At 44.5% G+C, this 21,015-nt stretch overlaps 1 protein-coding gene and 1 non-coding gene across 4 annotated transcripts; one reads left to right on the forward strand and one right to left on the reverse strand.

Annotated features, from left to right (window-relative positions):
• On the forward strand, positions 1-11,050 carry DNAL4 (dynein axonemal light chain 4). 3 transcript variants are annotated; one of them, XM_058163182.1, is made up of 4 exons: positions 1-118; positions 6,854-7,031; positions 8,059-8,142; positions 9,734-11,050. In XM_058163182.1, the coding sequence occupies exons 2-4, from the start codon at positions 6,960-6,962 to the stop codon at positions 9,896-9,898; spliced, it is 321 nt and encodes a 106-aa protein (XP_058019165.1). In that variant the 5' UTR covers positions 1-118; positions 6,854-6,959; the 3' UTR covers positions 9,899-11,050. The 3 variants fall into 3 exon arrangements, with proteins under 3 accessions (XP_058019165.1, XP_058019163.1, XP_058019164.1); XM_058163180.1 differs by having other exon boundaries at positions 57-507; XM_058163181.1 differs by having other exon boundaries at positions 57-474.
• Positions 11,051-19,737: 8,687 nt separating this feature from the next.
• On the reverse strand, positions 19,738-19,856 carry LOC131189399 (small nucleolar RNA SNORA26). The gene has a single exon (XR_009153013.1). It is a non-coding gene; the product is annotated as a small nucleolar RNA SNORA26 (small nucleolar RNA).
• Positions 19,857-21,015: the final 1,159 nt, after the last annotated feature.

Consider the following 21,015-nt stretch of genomic DNA (forward strand, 5'->3'; position numbering starts at 1 on the left):
GCCCAATGGCATGCTGGAAGGTGGGACTTCCGGCGCCGGTTGCTAAGACAAGCACGTTTCTTTCCTTAACAACGGCGAGGAGGCTGGCTTTTGGGGGCTCGGGGTCGAGGTGACGCAGGTGAGACGTACCGCCGAGTGCTCGTTTGAGGCTCCCGGCGTGGACGGAGCCGCTTCTCGCTGCCTCCTCGGACCGGGCGGCGTTCACCGGCCCCACGCCTTGCCTTTGGCGGGTCTGGTCCTCCCGAGAGTGCCGCCCGCCGCTGCTTTTTTAGCCGGGTCTTAGAGGACGCCTTTCTCCAGAGCGGCTGGGTGGGACTGTCCCACATTCCAACCTGTGTATGATCGGCGGGCGGAGGCGAGCATCTGAGCAGGGCGGCTCGGGAAGATGAAGCGGCTCGCCTGGGCTCTAAAAGAAGGCAGCCGAATCATTGTTTCAACCGGCTCTGCGGTTCTTCCTCGCCGCTCCTTTCGGAGGTGCGTGGGAGGAAATTCGGATTTTCACTTAAGGTATATAGGCATGCCTTCTGTTAGGGCTGGATCTGAAGCCGGCTGGCACTCTTTATCTGTAGAGGCGGTTGGCTCTCCCGCCGGCCTCGAATCGCGTGGGAAGCAGCAGGGTGGGATAACCTTTGAGCATGTGCAGAGTCTGCGTTTGCCCCAGGAAATGAGTAGCTGGAGCATCGATAAGAAAACTTTCTGGGGCTGGAAATGTACTTTTTAGTGAATAAAATAGCAGGCTTTGTCACTTCTTTATGGGTTGGAACTATAAGGAAGTATAAGGAATAAAGAACTATAAGGGAGAAGAAAGGCTGAATGGCAAAGAATTGAGGCCTTTGAACTCTGGTGCTGGAGAAGACTCCTGCAAGTCCCTTGGACTGCAAGGCAATCAAACCGGTCAGTCCTAGAGGAGATCAACCTTGACTGTTCTTTAGAAGGCCAGATCCTGAAGATGAAACTCAAATACTTTGATCACGTAATGAGAAGGAAGGACTCACTGGAGAAGAGCCTAATGCTGGGAAAGATTGAGGGCAAAAGAAGAAGGGGATGACAGAGAACGAGGTGGCTGGATGGAGTCACTGAAGCAATAGGCGTGAGCTTAAATGGACTCCAGAGGATGGTAGAGGATAGGAAGGCCTGGAGGAACGTTGTCCATGAGGTTGCAATGGGTCGGATACGACTTCGCAACTAACAACAAGAAGAAGGGATAAGGAACTATTTTCCTTAGCAACGAAGGGGACAACAGAATCTTGGTTTTTTCTCCTTAATATTTGACAAGTCATTCTAAATTGAAATGATCCAAGATCAAGTGACCCAAATGGGTCTTTTGATTGTGCCTCAATAGAACATTGATTTTGATTCCATGTGATAGTTAGATCAAAAGTTACTACGACATGTATTTTGCATGATATCTAAATACATAGATGAGCCAACACATCTAACCCTTGGCTATGGGTTTCAAAATAACTGAATGGTTGGAATTTATTAACACACAGTATAGTTTTCGCTACAGTTGGTACTTGGTGAAACCGAGTTTCACTAATTTTACAGGTGAAACCACAGTGGGATAATTTACTTGAAGGCAATGCAGTTTTAATGTCTCAAGATTATTGAAATGGTTGGTTTACAGAATAATTAAACAACATAGCAAGAAAAGATACAATGATACAAGACAGTATCTTTTATACAAAGATATGGCAACACAGATTTACAGTTACAATATTTAGAAGATCATTATTTAAATGCCCTCAAAAAGAGTAACAGATAAGTAAGCTAAGACCCTAGTACCTCCAAAATCACTTTTCCTGTAAGACACAAAAAAAAATCTTAACATTAGCATAATTTTTGTTAGTAATGGAAGGTTATTTGCCTAAGGTTCCAGCATTTGGATAGCAAGATGGTATTTCCTTCCAGTTTTTGAGGTCGCTTAAATTTTGTCTTCCAAGAAGGCAGAATTACTGTATGCATTTTTGTATTTTGATTTATTTTACTGTTCATCTTTTAGTAGTTGCTTCTTACAATTTGCAATGAAAGTTCAGAAATTTTTCAAATGTATCATATGCCAAGTGTACGGAGTATCTACATTGCCGGTAAACAGCACATTGAATGATATTGTGTGATATTTTTAGAAGGAATGCAGCACGTTGACATCCTTCTAATATCACCCAGTTTTGTGCCCAGATGGTTGATTAATGCTTACTTATTCACATCTTCCATTATTTTTTATGGAGCTACAGAATGTCTTGGTGATTTGGAAATTCATTATATTAAACTGGCTTACACTGAAATATACTAATGTCCCCTCTAGACCAGTGTCTCTTACTCTAAAGAGAGCTGATTTATATAAATATTTAAAATATAAGTGACTACACAAGATTGGCCAAGTGATTAGCTGTTAATTCCAATGGGGGAAAAAGAACTCATTATTATTATTATTAATTCAATTTATATACCGCCCTTCTCCCAAAGGATTCAGGGTGGTTTACAGCCAAATAAAAGACAAATGTCACAAAAATTTAAAAATATTTTAAAAAGCTAATTCAATTAGGCCAAAACAGACTAAAACTATAATAAAACCTACATTAAACTACATTAAGCCAGTCCCGCGCAATGAAACAAAAAGGTTTTTAGCTCGCGTCGAAAGGTCTGGAGGTCAGGGAGTTGACATATCCCTGGAGGCAGCTCATTCCAGAGGGCAGGAGCCCCCACAGAGAAGGCCCTCCCCCTGGGAGTCGCCAGTCGACATTGTTTGACTGACGGCACCCTGAGGAGACCCTCCCTATGGGAGCGCACGGGTCGGTGGGAGGCTATTGGTAGCAGCAGGCGGTCCCGTAAATAACCCGGTCCTATGCCATGGAGCGCTTTAAAGGTAGTAACCAATATCTTGAATTGCACCCGGAAGACCACCGGAAGCCAGTGCAACTTCCGCAGGAGAGGTGTTACATGGGAGCCTCGAGTTACTCCCTCTATTACCCACACAGCCGCATTCTGGACCAGTTGGAGCTTCCGGGTGCTCTTCAAGGGGAGCCCCATGTAGAGAGTGTTACAGTAGTCCAGGCGGGAAGTGATGAGGGCATGAGTGACCGTGCATAGGGAAACCCGGTCTAGGAAGGGCGTATCAGGCGAACCTGATAAAAAGCTCCCCTGGCGACGGCCGTCATATGCTCTTCTAAGGACAGCCGTACATCCATGAGGACGCCTAAATTACGAATCCTCTCCATGGGGGCCAATGACTCGCCCCCAACAGTCAGCGATGGAGTCAGCTGGCTGTACCGGGATGCCGGCATCCACAGCCACTCAGTCTTGGAAGGGTTGAGTCGAAGCCTGTTCTACCCCATCCAGACCTCCAGACACCGGGACATCATTTCAACGGCCTCGTTGGGGTGGTTAGGGGTGTAATGTACAGCTGAGTATCATCAGCGTACAGATGACATCGCACCCCAAAACCATGGATGATCTCACCTAGCGGCTTCATGTAGATGTTGAACAGAAGAGGCGAGAGAACCGACCCCTGTGGCACCCCACACATGAGGCGCCTCGCGGCCGATCTCTGCCCTCCTGCCAACACCGTCTGCGACCGGTCAGAAAGATAGGAGGAGAACCACCGGAAAACGGTGCCCCCCACTCCTAAACCCTCCAGCCGTCGCAGCAAGATACCATGGTTGATGGTATCAAAAGCCGCTGAGAGATCTAATAGGACCAGGGCAGAGGAACAACCCATGTCCCGAGCCCTCCAGAGATCATCTACCAACGCGACCAATGCCGTCTCTGTGCTGTACCCAGGCCGGAAGCCGGACTGGGATGGGTCAAGATAGACAGTTTCATCCAGGTACTGAGGGAGCTGTCGCGCCACCACACTCTCAACAACCTTCGCCTCAAAACGAAGGTTGGAGACAGGACGATAGTTCGCTAAAACGGCTGGATCCAGGGAGGGCTTCTTGAGGAGGGGCCTCACCACCGCCTCTTTAAAGGCGGTAGGGAAGACACCCTCCATCAAAGAAGCGTTGACAATTCCCTGAAGCCAGCCTCGTGTAACCTCCTGGGTGGCCAGTACCAGCCAGGAGGGACACAGGTCCAATAAACATGTGGTCGCATTTAGCCTCCCAGTATCCTGTCCATGTCCTCGGGAGCCACAGTATCGAACTCTTCCCAGATAACGTCCTCAAGATCTACCTCCATCATCTCACCCGAATCTACCCAATCCAAGTTCAGACCATCCCGGATCTGAGCGATTTTATCGTGCAGATATTGTCCAAAATCCTCAGCACGCCCTTGCAAGGGGTCCTCCTGTGCTTCCTGATGGAAGAAGGAGTGGGTCACCCTAAACTGGGCGGTTGGGTAGTTATCTGCCGATGCAATAAGAGCGGAAAAATACTTACGTTTTGCCGTTCGTATCACCACTAGATAGGTCTGAATGTGAGACCTTACTAGTGTTCGGTCAGATTCAGAACGACTGGCCCTCCAACCATTCTCTAGGCGTCTTTTCCGGGGCTTCATCTCTCTCAGCTCCTCAGAATACCAAGGAGCCAGTCGAGATCGGCGCCGGGTCAGAGGCTGCAAAGGCACGACGCAGTCCAAAGCCCCTGCCGCCGCCCTTTCCCAGGCGGCCACTAGTTCTTCAGACGAGCCGTGAGCTAGATCCTCAGGAAATGGCCCAAGCTCTGTCAGAAACGTCTCCAGGTCCATCAGGCGCCTGGGACGGAACCAATGAATCGGCCCCGTCTCCCTGTGGTGTGGGTTGGCGGTTCGAAAGTTGAGTCGAAGGAGCGAATGATCTGACCATGACAGAGGTTTGATGACTAAATCCCCTAATTCTAGATCATTTAACCACTGTCCAGAGACAAAAATCAGATCCAGAGTGTTTCCCCCTTTGTGAGTGGGACCATTAACTAACTGGGTCAGGTCCAAGGGCGTCATGGAAGCCATGAACTCCTGAGCCGCCGCTGATGTTTCACCGACCGACGGCAGGTTGAAATCCCCCATAACCATAAGTCTGGGGGTATCAACCGCCATCCTGGCTATCACATCCAGCAGCTCAGGCAGAGCTGCTGTCACGCAGCAAGGAGCCAGGTACGTAATCAGCAAGCCCACCTGTATCCCTGGACCCCACTTCACAAAGGGACTCACATCCGGCTATCTGTGGTACAGTGACCTCCCTCGGTTTCAGACCTTCGTTAATAATAACCGCCACCCCCCCACCCCTACCCTGGGCCCTTGGCTGATGGAATGCACGGAAGCCCAGTGGGCACATTTCAACAAGGGGCACCCCCCCTTCCGTGCCCAACCAGGTCTCCGAGATGCCCATCAGGTCCACACCTCCTCCTTGTATAAGATCGAAAATAAGGGGAACTTTATTTACCACGGACCTGGCATTACATAACATCAGCCGAAGGTCCAGGCTCTGGGGATTCAAGCTACTCGGGGAACGAGGAAAGTCAGGGGGACTAGAGTGCATGATCGCTCGCAAACAGCGAGCGCGCACTCCCCGAACATGGTACGGGCCCCCGCTTCTGCCATATCTGCCCCTCCCATTTACTGTGCCGATGGAATAGCCCTCATAGAGTCGAGCTCCAGCCTCTTCCTTCGCCTCCGAACCTGTAGCATCTATACCGCGAGCCCTCGCAGGATCCAGCCTTGGCCCTAATGGATTTCCCCCAGAGCCCATTCTAACCCTCCCTCCCTTAAAAACCCTTTAATTAAATCATTTGAAAGAATAATAAAAAACGATTTTAAAAAAACCCTAAGTCCCTTCTTTGCAACATGCCACCTCTCGGGATTCCAAATTCCGTCATTGAGGTAGGCCCTTGATAGAGTGGAGTGCCACATCTGCGAGAGGGGGAATCTCGCAGACCAAGAAGTTCCGCTGACGAATACATCAGGGTTCTGAAGAGTGGCGGATGATTTTATCCTGGTCAGACCAGATGATAACATAGCAGGTCTCCAGTTGAGAACAAGATTAGATGACAATAGGTCCAAGGTGGAGAATGATGTCACAGGATGACAGGTCATCTGGGGTGGGCACCCTCTCAGACAAAGATGGAATGCTGCCAATGATGATTCTGCCAACCGCTCTGAGCGTAGGACTAGCAATGCTAATCGACGAATAAGCAATTCCCTCGTCATAGGCACCCGCAACGGTCGCTGCTGCCACCACAGCCGGACACCAAAAAACACTGCCGTCGCCACCACCACCACGACAGCCACAACCGTTCGGCCTCCGAAAGGGCTCCAGGGGAGGGAAAAACGTCGCTGCTGCGAAAAACGCCGTCGCCGCCATCACCGCAGCCACCGCCCAGTCCCAGCTCAGGCCTCCGGGAGGGCTCCAAGGAGGGAGAGGCTGTCGCCGCCGAAAAACGCCACCACAACTCGCTGCTACAACCGCGGTGGCCACAACCACCAAAACCTCCAAGAGGGTTCCGTGGGGGGAAACGCCGCCGCTGCTGCCATCGCCACCGCAGAAAACGCCGCCGCCACCGCCGCCACCCCCCAATCAAGCCGGTGGAGCCGCCGCTCACCGCCGCTTCATTATCATTATTAGTTCATTATCTGAAAGAGAAAAAAACCCTCTACATGATTTGCTACTTCTGAAACTCTGACTCCCAATATGGAATTTAAACAAATGACAATAATTTACTCAAATAAACAAGAGATCATCACAGTCAACCATCATTCAAGTATTTTGTTACAAGTATTTGAAGCCTGCCTATTTTAACAATATTAGTAAGAATAAAAGAAATGGTAGACAAATCTAATAATCATTTAAATGACCAATTATTTTTATTCTCTTAAAAGGTCTTTGCTTGTATTATATTCTAAATATTATGCTATATTGTTTTTTCTTTATTTTTCTATATAGCATAAGGTATTTTTCCAAAACTGACCTGAGCTCACATTGCTAGCCTACACGTGATTGGTTCCCTTCAAGATATTCTGCCCCCACTTGAAGTCACAGTGGACAAACAATGGCAGACACTGGGGAGGGGAAAAAAGAAGAAGCAGATTATAAGAGACTTCACAGCTTCCCACTGATTAGGGTAAGAATGGAAGTGAGGAAAAATGATATATTCCGAATCAGAAAATACTGAAATTTAATGCCGTTTTTATATCTTAAATTTGCCACAAAATCTAACCAGAAGAGTGAGAGGAAGGATGGAGAGAACTACCAGTAGTTGCCATAGTGACTGAAGAATTATTAGTTTATCTGCGAAAATCTGATTACCCAAAGTGTACAGAACACCATTGATCAAAATGTGCATTTGTGTCCCTCATAGCTTAGTAAGCATCATCATCATCTTTCATGGCTGTTTTGTATGATAGCTAACCAAGTTTTTTATAGTGTATCTTTGATGAAGAAATCTTTGCTATGGGCCCATCTTTCTTTGTGTTACATAATGCTTGTGAAGTTTTCTGATCAAGGAGAATCTACTCTCCTCTCCATGTTTGAATGATGAAATGTGGCTCATTCTAAAGCTGGCCTAAGAGGTTTATTCCAAGGCCTTAAGTAAAGTCAAAAGTCAAGCTTAAGATTTTTGTATGCACCAAGATGGAGAAAAAATTGCTGGTAACTACAATGGAGGAATGGTTAGTGAATACAATCAATATGCTGAAATGGCTAAATTGACTTGTTTGATTAGAGAGAAGGCAATATTGCATTTATTGGTAACAAGAAACCCCTTGTGGACTGTTTGCATTAAAGAAGACAAAAATGATTCTTCCAGGCACTGGTTTAGCACAAATGGCTGCAGGAGGTGTGATGGTTTCTTCATTAACCATGATAAAGTGGCACATGTGAAGCTTTCCTCCTTTGTGTGACATTTGTGTGAGAAAGGATTTTATCTGAAACTAGAGTGTATGGCGTAGACAAGGATTACTGGGGAGAAAGTCTGTAGACTTGTATTCTTGTGCTTAATTGTCTATAATGAATAAAGGTAAATTTAGTGGAAGAGATTTGACTCCTTCCATTCTTTGTGCCTTGCCATCTGATTATGATTTAATGTTATGCAATAACCAATCCTGGCATAATAATGATCAAGATCCTCTATGCTTCTAATTTTTTTCCAGCACTCAGACATGCCGGAAGAAATGCGAGTCGAGGCCATGGAATTATGTGTCACTGCATGTGAGAAATATGCCACCAACAATGAGGTACTGACACTAAAACTTCTGTATTTGATGAGACACTAGATATGCTTCAATTAATTTTTAACCACCTCTTCCTAAAAGGAAAGATAATAGAAGAAACAATAAATCTATGTTCTTATAGATTCTGGTGCCATTTGTATATATTAAAAAGCAGTAATCATAAATTGTATGAATGCCTTCTTTACCCCTGCTTTTGATGCTAAATCCCTTTCTATACCGAAATGATAATAGAGCATTTTCCCCCAATGTGATCCCTTTATGCTTAAAACCTAGCATTGTGTTACGTTAACAGTGGGGATTTTTTTGTAGCTGAGTGTAAACAGTGTCGCATGCATTTAGCCCCCTCAGTTTGCACATAGTAGTTTCTGTTGGAGGAATTGGATTCAGGTTTTAGTTAGGGCAGAAAAATGCCTGCTAAGTTCCATTTAAGCATCCAGGAAAGAGTGTCCATCATGCAAGCACTTTAGATTTTATTTATTTATATTTCCTATTTCTAAACCAACCATCTCCCTCAGAGATAGATAAGCTGTGTTCCCTACCTACGTCACTCAGATGACATTGTCTTCTGTGGCCACTGGTTTAGCACATATGGCTGCAGGAGAGAAGCTAGAGTAGTTTCTTCAGTAATCAAGACAAAGCAGTATATGTGAGGCTTTCCCCCTGCCAGCATTTGTGCAAGGAGATGTCATTTAAGCAAGGTCAGGAAGAAAATGGGAGTTAGTGTTCCTAATATTTCAACTGATGGAACTAGTAAGGTAAAAACCTTTTGTTACTGTGTTAAATATTCTGGCAATAAGTACAGGTAGCCCTCGATTTACAGTCACAATTGGAACCAGAATTTTTCTTGCTAAGCAGGACGGTTGTTAAGTCAGTCATGCCCAATTTTACAATCATTTTTTGCCAGAGTTGTTAAGTCAATCACTGCAGTTGTTAAGTGAATTATGTCTGTTAAGTGGCTCCGGCTTCCCACATTAACTTTGCTTGTCAGAAGCAGACTGGGAAGGTCACAAAATGATGATCACATGACACCAGGATGCTGCAGTTATCATAAATACATGCCAGTTGACAAACATCTGAATTTTGATGTGACCATGGGAACGTTGCATTAGTGAAGTTGTGGCATTTTTTCAGTGCCATTTTAACTTTGAATGAATGGTGCTTGTGAAGGACCACCTGCATGCTTATCAACTGTTTTGTGAGTGATCAGATGTCAACACGTTTACCTACAGCTCAGGCTATTTCTTTGTGCATTCCTCAAAAAAAATCAAGTCAGATTTAGCTCCTGACTTTCTTAATACGGACATGTGTTTTTCATGGCAACAGTACAGATGTGGGTTACTACCTTTTTCAGGAACGTTTCTGCATTTTTTTCATCTAGATTACAGTCCTGTCCTTCCTGGAGATATTAAACAGGCCATGGGCTGCTTAGCTTTGTAGCCCAATATTGCCCAGATGTTGCTACCTGCTGAAACAGTCCACACACCTTTTATTCTAGTAATTTTTTTTGAGATAAAAAATACATTCCATTTTAGTAACGTTACTTTTTTCCCCCTTTTGGTTTCTGTTCCCTTCCATGTCAAAACTTTTCCTTCAGAGCGCTGCCAAGATGATCAAAGAGACAATGGACAAGAAATTTGGATCTTCCTGGCATGTAGTGATTGGGGAAGGATTCGGCTTTGAAATCACCCATGAAGTAAAGAATTTGCTCTACATGTTCTTTGGAGGTAGTCTAGCAGTTTGTGTTTGGAAATGCTCCTGACACATTTTTTGCTACTGAAGCTCATCGCAAGCAGGATACCATTTTCCCCAGACTTTTAATTGGTTTTTGTACAATTTAAAGGGCAGCTTTATTTTTAATAACAACAAATATTGGGCTTTTTCTTATTTATATGCAAGTTTTATGAGATATATTTAGTGTGTATCTGTAAATCTGTTTGAGCTACCTAATCCAGCTCATAAGTGTTTTGATTCTGATTTTACCAATGTGTCTTCTTGCTTAGAGGTGGGATTGTGCAAGAGCGATTGGGGTTATGAAGCCATACATTGGAGGTAGTGTGAGAATTTTAACCCAAGTTTGCTGCTACTTCTCCTTGCTATCCTTCCCACTTTCTGAGAGCAGACCCGAAAAGGCAGCTTTCCTTCTGCCTGGATGGCAGCTGCATGGTTGAGAAACCTAAACCAGTGGATGGTTGCTGAAATGATTTTGCCTCGCCACCTCACTACACCTAAAGAGCACTGATATAATTTGTGGAGCATATGGTGCAGAAATAGAGATATTTTGCCTAGCATGGGAATGGGGTGGGAGTATCATACCAATATGTTCAGAAACTGGTAAAGGAAAGAATGGTCCTGACCTGCCAGTTTCTTATACTTCTAAGTACAATTGTACTTCCATTTTGTAGGCTGATGCCATCAGAGGTGTTTGATTAATGGAATGATCCTAATTGTATTTTCTATATCCCTTGTTAGAATTTGGAATGGAAAGGGGATTTACTTTTTGCAATAAAAACTTTTTTAAATTCATGGCTCCTATGTGAGATTTTCCTAGAATTTTGTGCGTGCCCAGAAATGGTGGGAGACCTGTATGTACCGGCTTTTCAATAGGATGCAGAGATCCTACATACAACATGACTGAATTCAGTGTTATCCTTCAGCTAATGCTTATGCCACCGTGTTGTGGTTCACCTCTGGCTTTCATCTTGAAAGCAATGAGCCGGATTGTATTTTTTAATTCTTAGTTGTTGGGCAATCCCCAAGATGTGCCTTGCTTATAGTGTTCCAAAGGTGCAATATGCGCTCATCAACTTCAAACCTCTGGTTAGCCTTAGTTTAGAATACCACATTAATGGGATCAGAATGTATCAAGTAATTCAAACTAACTCAGATAGCTGCATCCATCAAAGGTATCAATACCATCCATCAAAGGTATCAAAACGGCCTTACTATCATACCATGGCCTGATTACAATTGGTCCATCTTTCAAATAAAGTTAAGAGAACATTGCCATCTTTGCCCCAAAATAGAATGTATGAAACTAGGTTTGTTTATTATTTATTTAAAAAAATTATACAGCTGCCCATCTTTAACTCTGTAACCAAGAAAATATGTGAACAATATTAATAAAAAGCAGTGTAAAACTATACAGAATACATGATCCAAGCTCGGCTGGTCACCAGGACCAGCAGTTAAGTCTTCCAAGTTTACAGACCCCTGATGGAGCCCATTCTCAAGGAATTTCCCTCTCACCAGATTGTGTGCTTTGGGCTATTCTATGTGTAGTATTTCCCCACTTTAAGGCTAAATTTTGCAAGGAGAAGCTTATGATCTGAGCCACAGTCAGCGCCTGGTCTTGTTTTTACTGACTCTATAGAACTTCTCCATCTTTGGCTGCAGAACACATAGTCAATCTGATTTCTGTGTTGACCATCTCGTGATGTCCATGTGTAGAGTCGTCTTTTGGGTTGTTGGAAAAGTGTTTGCTATGACCATCTTATTCTCTCGACAAAACTCTACCAGCCTGTGCCCTGCTTCATTTTGTACTCCAAGGCCAAACTTGCCTGTTATTCCGGTTATCTTTTGGCTTCCTACTTCAGCATTCCAATCCCCCATGATGATAAGGACATCATTTTTTGGTGTTAATTCTATAAGATGCTGTAGGGCTTCATAGAACCAACCGGTCAACTTCATCCTCTTCAGCAACAGTGGTTGGGGCATAGACTTGGACTATTGTGATGTTGAATGGTTTGCCTTGGATTCAAACGGAGATCATTCTGTCATTTTGGGGATTGTATCCCAATATTGCTTTTCCTATTCTTTTATTGACTATGAAGGCTACTCCATTTCTTCTGAGGGATTCTTGCCCACAGTAGTATATTTGATGGTCATCTGAATTAAATTCACCCATTCCTGTCCATTTTAGTTCACTGATTCCTAAGATGTCGATGTTCAGTCTTGTCATCTCTTGTTTGATAATGTCCAGCTTGCCTTGATTCATGGATCTTACATTCCAGGTTCCTATCAAAAATAGATCTTTACAGCATTGGACTTTCCTTTCACCACCAGATACATCCACAGCTGAACGTCCTTTCGGCTTTAGCCCAGTCGCTTCACTCTTTCTGGCGCTACTAGTACTAGCCCTCTGCTCTTCCCCAGTAGCATATTGGACACCTTCTGACCTGAGGGGCTCATCTTCCAGCGTCATATCTTTTAGCCTTTTGATACTGTCCATGGGGTTTTCATGGCAAAGATACTGGAGTAGGTTGCCATTTCCTTCTCCAGTGGATCACGTTTTGTCAGAGCTCTCTGCTATGACCCGTCCATCTTGGGTGGCCCTGCATGGCATAGCTCATAGCTTCATTGGGCTACTCAAGCCCCTTCGCCACAACAAGGCAGTGAACCTTGAAGGGGTTGCAAAATTTAAATTGCAAAATTTAGGCTTAAATTGAAGAAAGTAGGGAAAAGCACTATGCCACTCAGGTATGAACTAAATCATATTCCTAATGAATATACATTAGAAGTGACAAATAGATTTAAGATTTGATACAAGTGCCTGAAGAACTATGAATGGAGGTTTGCAACATTGTACAAAAGGTAGCAATTAAAACCATCCCTAAGAAAAAGAAATAGAAGAAAGCAAAATGGCTGTCTGAGAAAGATACACCCAATTGAATGCAGAATTCCAGAGAATAGCTGGAAGAGATAAGAATGCCTTCTTAAATGAACAGTGCAAAGAAATAGAAGAAAACAATAGAATAGGGAGGACCAGAGATCTCTTCAAGAAAATTGGAGATATGAAGGGAACGTTTTATGCAAAGATGGGCATGACAAAGGACAAAAATGGCAGGGACCTAACACAGGCAAATTACACAGAAGTGGCAAATTACACAGAACTATACAAGAATGAGCTTAACGTCCCTGATAACCACAATGGGGTAGTCACTGACTTTGAGTTATTTTATTTATTTTTATTTATTTATTAAATTTTTATACCGCCCTTCTCCCAAAGGACTCAGGGCGGTGTACAACCAAAGAATAAAACACAAAATATATACAATTAAAAACAACAGTTAAAACATAGCAGATTATAAAAGGCTGATAATTAAAATTAAAATTTTAAAATTCACAAAACCCCAATTAAAATTCAACACTATTATGCCAGTCCCGCTTGAATGAATAGATGTGTTTTGAGCTCCCGACGGAAGGTCTGAAGATCAGGCACTTGACGTAGGCCAGGGGGAAGTTTGTTCCAGAGCGTCACTGCCCCCACAGAGAAGGCCCTACTCCTGGGGGCCGCCAGCTGACAGTTTGGCGGATGGCACCCTGAGAAGGCCCTCTCTGTGAGAGCGTACGGGTCGGTGGGAGGCAAAGGGCAACAGCAGGCGGTCTCGTAAGTACCCAGGTCCTAAGCCATGGAGTGCTTTAAAGATGGTAACCAAAATCTTGAAGCGCACCCGAAAAACCACAGGAAGCCAGTGCAGACTGCGGAGTAGTGGTGTTACATGGGAGCCACGAACGGTTCCCGTTACTACTCGCGCAGCCTCATTCTGGACTAACTGTAGCCTCCGGGTGCACCTCAAGGGCAGCCCCATGTAGAGAGCATTGCAGTAATCCAACCTAGACGTAACCAGAGCGTGAGTGACCGTGCATAAGGCATCCCGGTCAAGGAAGGGACGCAACTGGCGGACCAAGCGAACTTGGTAAAAGGCCCTCCTGGAGACGGCCGCCAGATGTTCATCAAAGGACAGCCGTCCATCCAGGAGGACGCCCAAGTTGTGAACCACCTCCTTTGGGGCCACTAACTCGCCCCCAACAGTCAGCTGCGCCTGCAGCTGACTGTACCGGGGTGCCGGCATCCACAGCCACTCTGTCTTGGAGGGATTGAGCTTGAGTCTGTTTCTCCCCATCCAGACCCGTACAGCTTCCAAGCACCGGGACAGCACTTCGACCGCTTCGTTGGGGTGGTCCGGGGTGGAAAAGTACAGCTGAGTATCATCAGCGTACAGATGATAACTCACCCCAAAACCACTGATGACCTCACCCAGCGGCTTCATATAGATGTTGAACAGGGTAGGCGAGAGAATCGACCCCTAAGGCACCCCACAAGTGAGGCGTCTCGAGGACGACCTCTGCCCCCCTGTCAACACCGTCTGCGACCGGTCAGAGAGATAGGAGGAGAACCACCGATAAACGGTGCCCCCCACTCCTAATCCCTCCAACCGGCACAGCAGGATACCATGGTCGATGGTATCAAAAGCCGCTGAGAGATGTAATAGGACCAAGGCAGAGGAACAACCCCTGTCCCTGGCCCTCCAGAGGTCATCCACCAACGCGACCAAAGCCGTCTCTGTGCTATAACCGGGCCGGAAGCCGGACTGGAACGGTCTAGATAGACAGCTTCCTCCAGGTGCCGGGGGAGCTGCCATGCAACCACACTCTCTACAACCTTCGCCACAAAGCGAAGCATTGATAATCCCCTGGAGCCAGCCTCGTGTCACCTCCTGAGCAGCCAGCACTAACCAGGAAGGACACGGGTCCAGTAAACATGTAGTTGCATGTAACCTCCCCAGCAACCTGTCCACGTCCTCGAGAGCCACAGAATCAAACTCATCCCAAATAACCTCCACAAGACTCAACTCTGTCATCTCGGTTGGATCATCGCAATCTTGGTCCAAACTATCCCGAAGTTGAACGATTTTATCGTATAGATAACCGTTAAACTCCTCAGCTCGTCCCTGTAAGGGGTCATCCCGTCCCTCTTGATGGAGGAGGGTACGGGTCACCCGAAACAAGGCGGCCGGGCGGTTATCTGCTGATGCAATGAGAGTGGAAACGTAAGAACGTTTCACCTCCCTCATTGCCACTAGGTAGGTCATAGTAAAAGACCTCACTAGTGTCCGATCAACCTCGGAACGGCTAGACCTCCAAGTATGCTCTAGGCGTCTTCTCCGGCGTATCATCTCTCTCAGCTCCTCGGAAAACCAGGGAGCCAATTGAGATCTACGCCGGGTCAGAGGCCGCAGAGGCACGACACGGTCCAGTAAACATGTAGTTGCATGTAACCTACCCAGCAACCTGTCCACGTCCTCGAGAGCCACAGAATCAAACTCATCCCAAATAACCTCCACAAGACTCAACTCTGTCATCTCGGTTGGATCATCGCAATCTTGGTCCAAACTATCCCGAAGTTGAACGATTTTATCGTATAGATAACCGTTAAACTCCTCAGCTCGTCCCTGTAAGGGGTCATCCCGTCCCTCTTGATGGAGGAGGGTACGGGTCACCCGAAACAAGGCGGCCGGGCGGTTATCTGCCGATGCAATGAGGGTGGAAACGTAAGAACGTTTCGCCTCCCTCATTGCCACTAGGTAGGTCTTAGTAAAAGACCTCACTAGTGTCCGATCAACCTCGGAACGGCTAGACCTCCAAGTACTCTCTAGGCGTCTTCTCCGGCGTTTCATCTCTCTCAGCTCCTCGGAAAACCAGGGAGCCAATTGAGATCTACGCCGGGTCAGAGGCCGCAAAGGCACGACACGGTCCAAAGCCCCAGCCGCGGCCCGTTCCCAGGCCGCAACCAGTTCTTCAGTCGTGCCGTGGGTAAGATAGTAAGTTAGACATCCTGAAATGTGAAGTTTGAGCAACAAGAAAACTAGTGGAGGTGACTGTATTCCAGTTGAGCTATTCAAAATCTTAAAAAGATGATGCAGTAAAAGTGCTACACTCAACATGCCAGCAAATTTGGAAAACTCAACAGTGACTACAGGGTTGGAAAAGGTCAGTTTACATTCCAATTCCAAAGAAAGGCAATGCCAAAGAATGTTCAAACTATCGCACCATTGCACTCATTTCACATGCTAGCAAGGTAATGCTATCCTACAAGCTAGGCTCCAGAAATATGTGGACCAAGAACTACCAGAAGTACAGGCATGATTTCGAAGAGGGAGAGGAACTAGAGATCAAATTGCCAACATAAGCTGGATCATGAAGAAAGCTAGGGAGTTCCAGACAAACATCTACTTCTTCTTTATTGACTACGCTGAAGCCTTTAATTGTATGGATCACAACAAATTGTGGCAAGTTCTTAAAGAGATGGGTGTACCAGACTATCTTATTTGTCTCTTGAGAAACCTATATGCGGATCAAGAAGCAACAGTGAGAACTGGATTGGTTCAAAATTGAGAAAGGCTGTATACTGTCACCTTGCCTGTTTAACTTATATGCAGAGCACATCATGAGAAAGGCAGGTCTAGATGAATTACAAATTGAAATTAAGATTGCTGGGAGAAATAACAACCTCAGATATGCAGATGTCACTCTAATGGCAAAAAGCGAAGAGGAACTAAAGAGCCTTTTGGTGCGGGTGAAAGAGGAGAGTGCAAAAGCTGTCTTGAAACTCAACTTTAAGAAAACTAAAATCATGGCATCTGGCCCTCTCCATTCATGGCAAATAGATGGGGAAGAAATGGAGGTACTGACAATTTTATTTTCCTGGGCTCCAAGATCATGGCACATGGGGACTACAGCCAAGTAATTAAAAGACACTTGCTCCTGGGGACGAAAGCTATGGTAAATCTAGACAGCATACTAAAAAGACATCACCCTGCCAACAAAAGTGCGTGTAGTCAAGGCTATGGTTTTCCCAGTCACAATGTATGGCTGTGAAAGTTGGACCATAAGAAACGCTGAGCACCAAAGAATTGAGGCCTTTGAACTCTGGTGCTGGAAGACTCCCGCGAGTCCCTTGGACTGCAAGGCAATCAAACCTGTCAGTCCTAGAGATCAACCCTGACTGCTCTTTAGAAAGCCAAATCCCGAAGATGAAACTCAAATACTTTGACCACCTAATGAGAAGGAAGGACTCACTGGAGAAGAGCCTAATGCTGGGAAAGACTGAAGGCAAAAGAAGGGGACAGTGGAGAACGAGGTGGCTGGATGGAGTCACTGAAGCAGTAGGCATGAGTTTAAATGGACTCCAGAGGATGGTAGAGGACAGGAAGGCCTGGAGGAATGTTGTCCATGGGGCCGCAATGGGTTGGACACAACTTTGCAACTAACAATGCGTAGTATTTATGTGGTGCCTGGTTGTGTGTGGTGGCATTGTTGATAGCAGATAGGTTGTTGGTTTTGTTTCCTTGTGTTGCCAAGTCCTCATTCCCTATCTCCTAAGTACCTGATAAGCTGATAAATTGGCACTCGTTTTAAATAATGGATCCATTTTCCAGGGTTCCGTAATTTCACTATTTGTATACCTGTTCGGCCAACAATCTTAATGGTATAAGATTCAACGTATGTCCTCGTTCATTGCAATCTGAGACTCCCAATGAGTTTGGATCTCCTTGTCTGATCACTTGCTTATGTTCTTGCAATCTAATGGTTAGCTTCCTCCATGTCTGCCCTACATAGAGGGGCAATCCGTGCAGGGGATCTGGTAGATTAAATTGGAACTATCTACCACTTTCAAGTGATCTTTGCAATGAATGATGTATCCTCATGTGGTAGTTTTGGGGCAGTGTGCGATGCCCACTTGCAGATCTAGAAACTGCTTTCTACTGCTTGTGAAATGTTTTTGGTGTATAGCAGTGTGTGTCATATGATTGGGTCTCGTGCCTTCTTTCTTCCTCTCTCCCCCCACTGCGTGTTGCACAGGAATCCTGTAATAACTATATTCTGTATGACGAAAGCATTTAAGGGCCTCTGGTGGCTCAACAGACTAATGCAGTCTGTTATTAATAGCAGCTGCTTGCAATTACTGCAGGTTCAAGTCCCACCAGCCCCAAGGTTGACTCAGCCTTCCATCCTTTATAAGGTAGGTAAAATGAGGACCCAGATTGTTGGGGGCAATAAGTTGACTTTGTATATAATATACAAATGGATGAAGACTATTGCTTATTATATCCCGCCCTGAGTCTTCGGAGAAGGGCGGGATATAAATGCAAATTTTTTAAAAAAAGAATCATTCCTTAAAAAGGATCCATACAACAAATCTATTGGTAATCCACTGAGGACTGTACCATCTCAGGAAAGAGGCAGGTTTTCCAAGGAAAGATGTTCCAAAGGGCAGGTACTTATATCTTAAAGTTAACAGAGGATATTTTCAACAAGAATCTTCTAGTCAATTTTTTAAGCAAGGAGGAAAAAGAGAAGCCATTTTCAGAGGTGCAACCCCCCCCAGACCAATTTTATCAGACAAAGTGGGGGGGGGAGACAGATGGTGAGCATCTACATTTCTGAAATCTACAAGATGAAAAAACAAAACAGGACAAGCAGATTGCCAATATACCTGTATGATCTGCCCCAACAATAGATTCAAGTCCATTATTTTTTTCTCACAGTTCTAGGGCACAAGGCAAATACTGAGAAAAATTCATGGTCAAGTATGAATTTGAAGCCAGATCTTTTCAGGCTAAATTGGACGTCACAAGATTATTCTTCCAGGAAGTCAGCCACAAGTCACTTTACCGATATGTCTTTTCTTTCTATGGAAAATTGAAGAAAAAATAGATTATTCATGGTGCCAACAAGTGCATGCTACATCTGAGATAAACCTTATAACCATTTGACATTGCCCAACGTAGGTACCTTAACTTACTAGAAACCAAGTTTAAAATTGAGGGAAAGCCATCCAAAACCCAGAAGCTAAACATTAAGCAATCATTTCTAAAAAAATATTTCTGATTTATATTCATTCTCTCTTGTGGAATAACAGAGCTGGAAGGCCCTGGGAGTTCCTTCTATCCCTGCTCAGGCAGGAAATCCTATACTATTTCAGACAAATGGTTGTCCAATCTCTTCTTAAAAACCTCCAGTGTTGGACCACCCACAACTTCTGAAGGCAAGCAGTTCCAAATTAATTGTTCTATTAGGAAATTTCTCCCTAGTTCTAGGTTGCTTCTCTCCTTGATTAGTTCCCACCTATTGCTTCCTGTCCTGTCTTCAGGTGCTCTGGAGCAGGGGTCTCCAACCTTGGTCCCTTTAAGACTTGTGGACTTCAACTCCCAGCTTTGCTCTGGGAGTTGAAGCCAATCACTTTTTGTAAAACGGACAGCGGTATAAATTTCACAAATAAATCAAATCAGGGTTTAAGATGTGTAACACACCAGCTAGTAAGCATATTTTAAACTTATTTTGTTAAGGGAACAGACAAGTTTATTATTTATTATAAGCACATTCCATTTATATTTTGTACAATTTATTGCTGCAGAAATAATGCTTCTGCCTATTTCCCCCATAATATCCAGTCTGTGGGGTTGGTTCAGCTAAGAGAGAATGACTGCCCAAGATCACACCAAACTGGGTCTTAATCTATAGAAATGCATAATACTCATATAGTCAATAAGGGAAAAATATTTTTCAGATAGAATTCTATAGTGATACTTGATAAAATATCCAGGCATCTGGTTTAAAAGAAAAAAAAATACAACCTGCCAGCAAAAGGCTTATTTGCACACACACACAAAAAGAACTATGACCCAAACTACTCTAAAAGCCCAACTCACATTATGATGTGTAATAAAAAGTTACAGCAGTTTCTCATAACAGCACCGGCCATTCTTGAATAACATTGTCTTCTAGCATAACGCATATTTAGGAAGGCTTGTTTATCTTTATTTCTCCCGACAGGATCCAGAGAAAAGTTTCACCCTCACCTCTGGGTTTAAGAGAGAATTTATTTTACCCCTCTGTATTGGCCACTTAAAGCACCATCAGCCTTAAGAGGGCAAAGCTAAAAGGGGGAGATGAATTCCAGGCATAGGTCCATCTCTAATTATGACTGAAGTTGGTAACTCTGCAAGTGATATTTTTTAAAAAACGTTGTGGCAATGGATAAATTGTAGGATCCCCTCGCAAATCTGAGATTGTAGGGATTTTTAAAAGCATCCTTTCCAATTTTGAGATCTAGTGGAGGAAAGGAATACATTCACCAGCTTCTAGATTGAGTCAACAAGAATCAGAAAATCTACAAGGAAATAAACAGAATAAGAGTTGGAAGGGATCTTGGAGGTCTTCTAGTCCAATTCCCTGCTCAAGCAGGAGGCCTTATATACCATTCGACATGTGGTTGCCCAGTCTCTTCTTAAAAGCCTCCAATGATGGAGCATCCGCAACTTCTGAAGGCAAGGTAATAAAGTAGAGCCATTCTCTTACTAAGAATTTAGAAATAAAGTCAAGAATCTTTTGGTGACTCCAAAATAAGACAAGCCAATGGATGGGGTTTATCATCAGAGTTTAACCTAAATAGATACTTTACTTTGGCAATGGAGAAATTGGATGCATCACAGAAAAGTAAGTCTCCGAGGTGCCTGATAGCCAGAATGTGACCAAGAAGTTAATTAGGTATATAAACTAAATGAAAAGAGGTAATTTATCCACATGATGAAGAGTAAAATAAAACTTGCCATTGTTTTCTAACCGAAGGAACCGATACTGCTTCAGACCTTACATTCCTCTCATCCAGCAGAATCACGTGTGCAAAACACCAACCATTTCATCGCAGGTGATCATTTTTGTAAGCAGACAAGCTATCCCTTGGATCTGTGCCTGGAACAGAATGAAAAAGAACCAACAAATGTTGATGCAAAGAGCTCAAAACAGTCTAATATAGTCACAGACTTTAACCAGGTCTATCTGAACCTTTTTGGGGTGGGTACTGTGTGTGTGTGTGTGTGTGTGTGTGTGTGTGTGTGTGTGTGTGTGTGTTTTGGTTAGTTATAAAGAGCAAGTTAAGGTAAATGTATGTGCCAGTCGTTCTGACTCTACGTGTTCCCAGACAAAGGCGGTCCCTATTTTTCTACTTGCATTTTTTACATGCTTTCGAACTGCTACGTTGGCAGAAGCTGGGACAAGTAAACGGGAGCTCACCCCGTTAGGCGGCACTAGGGA

This window comes from Ahaetulla prasina, chromosome 1 (assembly GCF_028640845.1).
Source record: "Ahaetulla prasina isolate Xishuangbanna chromosome 1, ASM2864084v1, whole genome shotgun sequence".
Lineage (NCBI taxonomy): Eukaryota > Metazoa > Chordata > Lepidosauria > Squamata > Colubridae > Ahaetulla > Ahaetulla prasina.

What these genes read in the sequence shown, in the direction of transcription:
- DNAL4 (XM_058163182.1), top strand. Translation starts at nt 6,960, where the DNA reads ATGGCAGACACTGGGGAGGGGAAAAAAGAAGAAGCAGATTATAAGAGA. An exon ending in ACAGCTTCCCACTGATTAGG is followed by an intron (nt 7,032 to 8,058) that starts GTAAGAATGGAA and finishes ATTTTTTTCCAG; the next exon opens with CACTCAGACATGCCGGAAGA. An exon ending in AATATGCCACCAACAATGAG is followed by an intron (nt 8,143 to 9,733) that starts GTACTGACACTA and finishes CTTTTCCTTCAG; the next exon opens with AGCGCTGCCAAGATGATCAA.